Raw genomic sequence first — 10,559 nt, forward strand, 5'->3', positions numbered from 1 at the left:
ACCTCTAATTTTTCTCTCTCAAAGAGAACAAGAGAAAGGTTGTAGTGTTCGGCCCCAGAGCAGTCAGGGATGTAACAGAGCTTAACTTTGACCCATTTTATGAATGTCAAAGAACACGTTATAAACTTGGGTGTTTATGCTGATAGCTCTCTGAAGTTGAACACTCATATCAATTATGTGGTAAAATCTTTTTTTTTCCATTTGAGAAATCTGGCTAGTGTTAGGACTGAGTTGTGTTGTTCTGGGGTATTTTAGTTTCTTTTCTCTGTTGTGGGTTTTGTGATTTGGGGTGTGACTTGAGTGCACCTGATGCGCGTCATGGCTCTTATTTAAACGTGGTGTTGCTGCTCCTCTGTCGCGTGGGCAGTTTGCCAGAGCCGCGCTCCAGTTTTGTGATATTATTGTTTCGCGTTCATTCACTAGCGCTGACCACACTTCATTGTGCATCCACTCACTCGCATTTCACCCTGATCGAACCTACTGATACTGATGTCCTGATTATGTTATTTTGGTTAATTCTGTTGTAATAAATATTCTGTTGGAAGTTATTCCGCCGTGTCGTCTCTCTTAATGTTGCATCTTTGAGCCAGGTGTAACACATGGGGGCTCGTCTAATTACATTGGTTTGATTTTATTGACGTTGAACTTTGTTTGTTTGGTTGATTGGGTGCGAGAGACCAGGAGGCAGAAACATTTGTTGGAGCGTCGGTTGTGTTGTTAGTCAGCTCGGAAGAGGAAAGTTCTTGTGGTTTGGAATTTGTGTATTTGTAAATTCTCCCCTGTTAGGTTGTAGCAGCGCTTTGCGTTGTTTTTTGTTTTAGTTTATTATTTTTGTGTGTCTCCTGGGTCGAGTGCACTGCCGTGGTGTTAGTTCCTGAACTGTTGTTCGGGTCTACGTCAGTGGCATTTGGGTGCTTCAAAGCTCTTGACTCTTGGGAGCGCATGAAGACTAGGAGTAGTCAGTCAGAGTGTTTTGTTAGGATTAGATGGAGATGTGTGCACAATGGACCGTAAGAATTACCTGAGCTGAATTGTGAGTTGATAGGTAGGCCGAATTATTGAATGAATATGTGTAAGGGTGTTTTGGGATTGTCGCATTATGACATTAATTGAGGAATTTTACAAAGCTTCTTCGGACGAGTTGTTAAATCTGTGTTAAAAAAAAAACAGCTGTGGGAAATTGTAGAACGATATGAATTAAGTGGCGTTGATAGGCGATTGAGAAAAGACGAGGCTATAGAGAAAATAATAAGAAACAAATTGAGCGATCTTCAGATTTTACCAATTACACACAAACAAGTAACAGCTGGGGTGAATCCTGCAGCTCCAAAATCTGTTTCATTCGACCGCAGTAAAGATAGTTTGCGGTTTGATATTCGGATTTCTTTTGGCTATAAATACACAGCGCGCTGTCATAAACATGCAAATAATCCCGAATGTGGTTCTTCATGATTTGTGAATTCTGGTGATGATGTGCCTTTTGGCCGAAATCAGTTTTTTTTTTCGATGCGACTCTTAATTTTATAATGCTTATAGCTCCGAAAGTTGGAAACTTAGCAGACAGAAACCAGTGTCATGTGAACCAGCTTGATCTGTGAATTTGTTCACAGCAAAGCTCTTGTCCGTAACCCCCTTGGTCAGTCCGCTATAAGGAAAGTGAAAAACAGGCGCTCTTCATGTTTAACGTGTTTTACCATTAAACACGCAGACTGCTCCAATACAAAAACATTGTTTTTAAGTCAAACTCGATTTGTGAAAACTTTCACAATCGCTATTTACTGTGTATCAGTGTTTCTTTATGCTCTGCTCTCTTTTCTTCTATCATAATGTCACACGGTGCTGTTCCAGTGAATAACGGTTTTTCGAGCCCTTGGAGAAATCATATACGTCTCTAATGAACGTTTCATGTACGTTTCCCTTATGTACTATTCTGATTTGTGACAAATTTCACAGTGCAGTTTTGGACAGTTAACCCTTCCCTGAGTCCGTAACATCACTATTCTGATTTGTGAAACCTTTCACAGGCCAGTACTGGTCAGCTGAACCTTTCCTGATTCGTATACATCACTATTCTGACCCAAACTGAACTGTTAATTTTTTCACAAATCAGAATAGTGATGTTACTGACTCAGGGAAGGGAAAACCGTTATTCACTGGAACAGCACCGTGTGACATTATGATAGAAGAAAAAGAGCGCAGAGCATAAAGAAACACTGATACACAGTAAATAGCGATTGTGAAAGTTTTCACAAATCGAGTTTGACTTAAAAACAATGTGTTTGTATTGGAGCAGTCCGTGTGTTTATTGGTAAAACACGTTAAACATGAAGAGCGCCTATTTTTCACATTCATCACTACAGCGGACTTACCAAGGGGGTTACGGACAAGAGCTTTGCTGTGAAAAAATTCACAGATCAAGCTGGTTCACATGACACTGGTTTCTGTCTGCTCAGTTTCCAACTTTCGGAGCTATAAGCATTATAAAATTAAGAGTCGCATCGAAAAAAAAGCTGATTTCGGCCAAAAGGCACATCATCACCAGAATTCACAAATCATGAAGAACCACATTCGGGATTATTATGACAGCGCGCTGTGTATTTATAGCCAAAAGAAATCCTAATATCAAACCGCAAACATTCTTTACTGCGGTGCAAAACCGTTCTAAGACATTTCTCAAATGTGTGTAAGTGAGATTCAGAGAAAACGCCTCTCTTCCAGATGTGACATTTATAAATCGCAAATGATCTTGAAATTGTGCATAGCTGACTGGTGTCAGATCTCCACCTTGTAAACACTAATTAAGTAAATAAAACTAATTAATATCATTAGCATATAAAAAGCATCAGCCGACGAAAACCGTTGTTTAAGAATGGCGAGTAGCAAGAAAAAGTAAATGAACTGTTCCCTCCTGGTGGAATGAGCTGCCCAATTCAATCCGAACATCCGAGTCTTTAGGCCATCTTCAAGAATCTGCTAAAAATACATCCCTTCCATCTTTATTTGACCCTCTAACTCTAGCACTCTCTATTCGAATTCTATTCTTTATTAAAAAACCTGCCCTTTTAGACTTATACTCATTTACTTGTTTTCTTAAAAAAAAAAAAAAAGCCTAAAAGCTAGTGTTAGTTTTATGTATTCCATCTATTATTTTTTGTCTGTTCGTTTATTATAGAATTAACAATAAACAAAAATAAAAGGACTCTGCTTTTTTTTTTTTTTTTAATTTGCTCTGTTTTATTTTTATTTTATTCTATAATAAAAACCTTGCTGCGTGTACTGCGTTAGGCTGAGACTTGTAATAGCACTTGCACGTTATTGTTCCTTTGTTGACTTTGATTGCTTCCACTGTCCTTGATGGAAGCAATGAAGTGAAAAAAAAAGCGAAACTGTAAACAGTTTTATTCGTGTACACTCACAATAAAATAAAATCATGTGCTTTAATTTGTAGCATCAAGAAAAAAACAGGATAGCGGTCTTGTCTCTTTTTAATTTATGGAGCGAATCACAGAAACAAACCAAAACTCAGGAAAGCTTGCTTTTTTCTCAGTACCATGATCACACAAAAGCACAAGGCAAACAGATGGCAACGTTGCACATCTCAAAGCAAGGCGATAACTATTATTATTTATTTATTCATTTTTACCATATTAACCGCCTTAAAGTCCAATATGAGTTTATGTTTTAGTTTAATTTTGTTTTTAATTTAATGAACCTTGCCTGAGTTGCAAGGTGTCAGGTCTAATGATAAAGCCCAAGCATGGGCGACTGGATTTTTCAAGTGTTGTTATGGAAATGGCAGATGATGGACTAAACGGGGACGTTCGCAAACTGCATGACTCAGACGAATGTCCTCAGAACGTCCAAAGCGGACGTAATGCGGACCTAAACTGGCATTCGCAACGTCCGGAGGAGGTTCCCTGTTTGCTGGGGAATCGATTTCCAGCCCTAGTTCTTTTTCCTTTCTGTCACGACTCTTCTCTTCTCTACTGACAAAACCAATAAAGAATCAGTCATCAGTGAAGAACCAAGAAAAACACTTTACAGAAGGATTTTTGTTCAGTTTGTTTCTGAATAGACAGTAGATCTTTGGTGATTCTTCTGGTGATTCGTTTTTCTAACTGTAGTTCAGAAAGTGAAAGTAAAGTTTAGATCGCTGGAGCTCAAAGAGTGAAAATGGCGTCACTGTCTGAAGATGATTTTTCTTGTCCTGTATGTCAGGAAATCTTCAAGAATCCTGTTGTTTTATCATGTAGTCACAGTGTCTGTAAAGAGTGTCTTCAACAGTTCTGGAGAACCAAGAAGACTCAGGAGTGTCCTGTCTGCAGGAGAAGATCCTCAAAAGATTTTTCTCCTCCTAATCTTGTGTTAAAAAACTTGTGTGAGTCGTTCCTGAAGGAGAGAAATGAGAGGCGTTCATCAGGATCTGAGGAGATCTGCAGTTTACACAGTGAGAAACTCAAACTCTTCTGTCTGGAGGACAAACAGCCGGTGTGTGTAGTGTGTATGAATTCACAAAAACACCACTATCATAAATTCAGACCCATCACTGAAGTGGTTTCGTCATATAAGGTGAGAGAAACGACTTTTATCTTCAACTTCATTATATGATCATGTCACTGTATCGTCTTCTCTTCTTGTTTCACTGTAATCTGGTGTTTTATGTGTTTTTATCTTGTTTAATTCTAGGAGGAGCTCAATACAGCACTGAAATCATTACAGGACAAACTAAAACACAATGAAGAAATGAAAGGAGAGTTTGAGAAAACAGCTGAACACATCAAGGTGAGGAAACAGAATGGAGAGTCATTGTGATTGCAGCTGTAGGATCACTATATACAGTTATGATCTGATATATTTAATATAATGGATTAGTTTCTCTCAGATGTGAATGATGGGATTGTGTTGATGGAGATGATTGAAGTGAATGTGCTTTGATTTCAGTCTCAAGCTGAGCACACAGAGCGTCAGATTAAACAGCAGTTTGAGAAGCTTCATCAGTTTCTCAGAGATGAAGAAGAAGCTACAATCACTGCACTGAGGGAGGAAGAGGAGCAGAAGAAGCAGAGGATGAAGGAGAAGCTGGAGGAGATCAACAGACACATCTCAGCTCTTTCACACACAATCAAAGACACGGAGGAGATGATGAACACCAGTGACGTCTGCTTTCTGAAGGTCTGATTTCAGATGATTGATTGATTGATTGATTGATTAATTGATTGATTGATTGAGTTGTTTATGATCAATGGTGTGTTTGTTCTGCAGGAGTTTCCAGTCTCAATGGAAAGGTGAGTGATCTGCTGGTGTCTCTGGTCTCTCTGCTTCTGATCCAAAGCCACTGCAGTTCTGACTCCTGAATGTTCTTCCAGAGTCCAGATCTCACAGCCGGATCCACAGACGCCTTCTGGAGCTTTGATTCGAGTGCCGCGTTACTTGGGCAACCTGTCGTTCAGAGTCTGGAAGAAGATGCAGGACGTCGTCCAGAACAGTGAGTCTGACTGCAGAAGATCTGAGCTCTTAAACACACACACTGGAAATGATGATGATGTGATATTGACAGATTTCAGCATTATGTGTGAACAACCAGATCATCTACTGCACCACAATCAGCACATCACTTTCACAAATAATCAGTCCCACAATTCAGTGTGCTGGACTCTCATTTTTGACTTCATATATATCATTTTAATTTAAATAACTAATAATACCTTTGTCATTTCATTACTGTAAAAAACTATTTTGCTTCATTTTTAATATATAATTTTATTTCAGTTTGGATAAAAAATGTATGGACATGAAAATTATTTATTTTATATTATTATAGTTTATCTTGATTAGTATGAAATCAGTGTGTAAAGTTCTGTTTAAATGTGATATTTTGTATAAAAATCAGTTTCTCACTATAATTGAATATAAATGAAAGCGTGAATGAAATGAATCTGTTTCGGTGTTTGTGATTGAACTTTCAGTATTGATAATCAGACAGAGAATGACTGACAGTGATGAAAATGTCTGATGTGTTTGTCATAATTCATAATCATGTGTGTTGGGTTCACTCTTGATCATTATATGAACATCAGAATAACAGCATCTGTTGATTGTGTCTCATCAGCTCCTGTCATTCTGGATCCAAACACGGCAAATCCAGATCTCATGGTGTCTGATGATCTGACCAGTGTGATAAACAGCGAGAACAAACAACCTGTTCCTGATAATCCAGAGAGATTTGACCAGTGTTTCTGTGTTCTGGGTTCAGAGGGTTTGAGCTCAGGAACACACTGCTGGGATGTGGAGGTTAAACAGAGTAAATGCTGGAGAATTGGAGTAACTACAGCATCAAACCAGAGGAAGGGACAGGATTTCTTCAACACTGGTGTCTGGTTTGTGTGGTACAATCCGTATAGACTGTCTTTAGGTTCTGGTTTTCGTGTTAAACAGGATCTTGATCGTGTGAGAGTGAATCTGGACTATGACGGAGGAATGGTGTCATTCTCTGATCCTGTAACTAACACACATCTACACACATTCACAACCACCTTCACTGACACACTCACACCATTCTTCTATAATTATGATGATTCTTTCTCTCTGAAGATCTTACCTGTCAGTAGTCAGTAATCTGTAGGTCTGGATCTTCCTGCTTTCATCTTTCATCATGTTTTAATATTTAATCCAGATCACATGAGTAAGAGACTGTTGATCTGAACATCAGATCACAAAACAAGGACATTTATTCATCTTTAAAAATGAGAAATTAAGACACGTGATGAAGGGTTCAAAAAAATCATCTTAATCATATCTGACCAATGAGTAACAGTGATGTGTCACAAATCCCTGCCCATCACACCCTAGCAACAACATAGCAACCACCTAGCAACCACTCATAACACCCTAGCAACTGCATAGCAACACCCAGAGCTGCTGGATGATTTCATGACCAAAGTAGTGGAATAAAAAAAAAACGATCCCCGATTCTTTTTAGAGAATCAGTCGCATATGACGCAAGCAGTGTCTCTTAAAATCATTTATTTGTAATAAACAATGCAATCTTTAAAATACTAGATGGAATTAATTTCTTTCTGCTTTGTGATTTGGATGAACCTCATTGTCAGTGAAACTTCCATCAGCAAGTGCTGCCTTATTGAAACTATTGTTCAAACATAACTTTACTCACAACTCTCCAGTTTGGAACAATAGATATACAACATTATTTATTTATTTTTTTTTCTCGAGGAATGGAAATCCGAACGGATTTGGGTTATTGCCTATAATTGGGGATTGAGGATGACAATGTAAATGTGCTACTGCATAGAGAGTTTTGTCAGTTGTGTTTTGGTTCATGTTTGTGTCACCAGAAAGATGTTCAAGGAGACGAAAGCAGCGCATTCTGTTGTTTTCTATATTTTTCAGTGGGATGAATTTTGCAGTCGTTTTTATTTTACACAAAAAGACATTTTTTTCGTTTCGAATGATGTCCTGCTCTTATCTGTATGACTGTAAATGACCGAGTATTAAGTTGTTTCCGCTGCTGAGGAAAGAAATTGAAGTGACGGTGCTGGCGCCTCGCGCGCTCACACAATCAGAGCACTGTTTATTATCAAAGTAAAACACTGTCAACCAAACATATTAAACGTTATTATGATTAATTAAATGTGTATGTTGTATAGTAGCCTATAGGCTAAAGGTATCATCACTTGTATAGTTTCTGACGGTTATTTTACTTGCATATTGGGACCCAACTGAAGAAGCCTTCTTTACAAAAATATTTTAGCAGGTAAATCACAAACAGGTTATAGACACTTTGGACCGAATGAGAGATGCAAGTCCAATATGTGTTAAAATACGTTTATATATATGTTGGAAGAAATGTTGTTTATAATGGAACTAATTGTTTTCTGAATACCATTTATTTAAGGATTTGCCATAAAGTGAGGTGACGTAAATGTTAATGTTTATGTGTACAATGACAGCGCGGAGAAAAGGCACAAGGACTTGCTCTGGAAGTTTAGTTGGCAGAGAAAATAATCAATTATTTGACAACAATTATTACCCAATATTAATGAAATAAACTCAGCAAAAACAAAGTTATGACTGCTGTGTATTTACACTTCACTACTGGTCTGTACTTGACAGGGCGCGTTTATTTAACCCATTGCAACTTATTGGAACTGCATGAACTATAGGTTAGGCCTAATCACCTTGTTATTATCTGATTTATTTATTTACCAATCTATTTATTTACTTATTTATTCATTGGAAATATCTAAATAAATAACTACATAACTAACTAACTAAATGTTCTGCTTGCACTTTTAATGGCAGAGAATCATGACTTTCACTTTTATTTATTTATTTTTTTAATGTGCCATCAAACCCTGCCAACTAGGGTAAGTAAATTTATGTCTACACAGAAGAAAGCCCTCTTTAGGCTCTGCCCCAGTACGGGTTGTGTCGAACCATCGTTAGTGTGGTTGTTGATGAGAAAAAGATTAAATGTAGTTGCAGTAATTATCCGTTCAACTGCAGCAGCGGAGGACTATTATTCTGTGCGAAACTGCGGAAGAACTGACGGGGGCGCGGTTTGATCTTTGGCTGACCAATCAGCAGAAAGGGGCGTTTCGTTCCACCCACGTGTGGAAATCGAATATTTAAGCTGTTTATTTACTTTTTCACCCCTGAATGAAAAACAAAAAATCAAGCTGAATTCTTGTTTTTCGTTTTTCTGGATTAAAAAAATTTAAAACAAAAAAAGAGCCATTTTCTCTTGTTTCTTATTTCAATATTAAATCACAAAACGAATGGACGAATGTTACACGGATTTTCCTGTTTTCCTTATTTGGTAATTTTCCTGTTCTTGTTTAGTTTGATTGTTAATTATCCCTGCACCTGCTTATGTTTCCACTGATTATGTTTCAATCTTTATAAGCCCTGGGTTTTCCTCTGTTGCTTTGTCTTGCGTTGATGTTGATGTGTGTTGAAGTTGTCTCCTGTATGTAACAGGACTCGTAGAAAGCGTGATAGATCCAGATGCGAGCTTTAATAAACACAGCGTAGTCAAGACAGGCAGGGTCGATATCCAAACAAAACAGTAACACATAGGCAAGACAAAAGACGAATCCAATTAAACAGGCAGAAGGTGAAAATCCAAGAGAGAGCAGTCCAAAGTGACAAATGAACAAGGCTATGAAACTTGGCAAAAACTATGGCAATGAAACGAAACAAAACTATGGCAGAAAACAATTCAATTCAATTCAATTCAAATTTGTTTGTATAGCGCTTTTCACGATACATATCGTTGCAAAGCAGCTTTACACCAAATTGACATTTTTACAATATATGTAGTAGTAGCTTGATGTACATATGGCAGAGATGTGTGGTAAAGATCAATTAATGACGTAATCAAACAGACAAAGGACACTATAAATTAGTAGCAGAATTCGGTAGTGCTGTATGTTTTCAGGGTTGGCATCATCTGAAGTCCTCTGAGGGGTTGACATCATCTCTTCTTAAGTGTTCTGGATCCACACTGGAGCTTGTGAATTCCTAGTTACCATGGGATGTCAATCCCATGACAGAAACAGAGAACAAATAGGAACATAATTAGTGTAGCTGCTGTTCAAACTAAGAAAAGGAAGATTTGTTAAACCAGAGCTAAAAGATTAATAATGAACATTTGATCAGATATAGCTGCAGGAAAAAAGTTTTTGAGATGCATTATTTAAATGATTTGAAGAGATGTGTCTTTAATCTAGATTTAAACAGAGACAGTGTGTCTGAACACTGAATGTTATCAGGAAGGCTGTTCCAGAGTTTGGGAGCCAAATGTGAAAAAGCTCTACCTCCTTTAGTGGACTTTGCTATCCTAGGAACTACCAACAGTCCAGAGTTTTGTGACCTTAGGGAGCGTGATGGATTGTAGCGTGGTAGAAGACTAGTTAGGTACGCAGGAGCTAAACCGTTAAGTGCCTTATAGGTAAGAAGTGCTATTTTGTAGCTGATGCAGAACCTAATAGGTAGCCAGTGCAGAGACTTTAAAATTGGGGTAATATGATCATATTTTCTTGACCTGGTAAGGACTCTAGCAGCTGCATTTTGGACTATCTGTAGCTTGTTTATTGAAGATGCAGGACAAACACCTAGTAGTGCATTACAATAGTCCAGTCTAGAGCTCATGAATGCGTGAACTAGCTTTTCTGCATCAGAAACAGGTCACATGTTTCGCAGCTTGGCAATGTTTCTAAGATGGAAGAATGCTGTTTTTGGAACATGAGAAATATGATTTTCAAAAGACAAGTTGCTGTCTAATATAACACCCAGGCTTTTGACTGTAGTGGAAGTAACAGTACATCTGTCTAGTTGTAAATTGTAAGTCAAAAGATTCTGTGTATTGTTTTTAGGTCCAATAAGTAATATCTCTGTCTTATCTGAATTTAATAGCAGAAAATTATTGGTCATCCAATCTTTTACATTTTTAACACACTCTGTTAACTTTGATAATTCAGAAGTTTCATCTGGTCTTGTTGAGATATATAGTTGAGTATCATCAGCATAACAATGGAAAC

General features: G+C 37.7%; 1 protein-coding gene across 1 annotated transcript; it reads left to right on the forward strand.

Annotated features, from left to right (window-relative positions):
• The first annotated feature begins 3,932 nt into the window (after positions 1 to 3,932).
• On the forward strand, positions 3,933 to 8,216 carry LOC127158524 (nuclear factor 7, brain-like). The gene is made up of 6 exons (XM_051101608.1): positions 3,933 to 4,569; positions 4,687 to 4,782; positions 4,942 to 5,172; positions 5,263 to 5,285; positions 5,367 to 5,485; positions 6,110 to 8,216. The coding sequence occupies exons 1-6, from the start codon at positions 4,174 to 4,176 to the stop codon at positions 6,613 to 6,615; spliced, it is 1,371 nt and encodes a 456-aa protein (XP_050957565.1). The 5' UTR covers positions 3,933 to 4,173; the 3' UTR covers positions 6,616 to 8,216.
• Positions 8,217 to 10,559: the final 2,343 nt, after the last annotated feature.

Source organism: Labeo rohita, unplaced genomic scaffold, assembly GCF_022985175.1.
Source record: "Labeo rohita strain BAU-BD-2019 unplaced genomic scaffold, IGBB_LRoh.1.0 scaffold_1542, whole genome shotgun sequence".
Taxonomy (NCBI): Eukaryota; Metazoa; Chordata; class Actinopteri; order Cypriniformes; family Cyprinidae; genus Labeo; species Labeo rohita.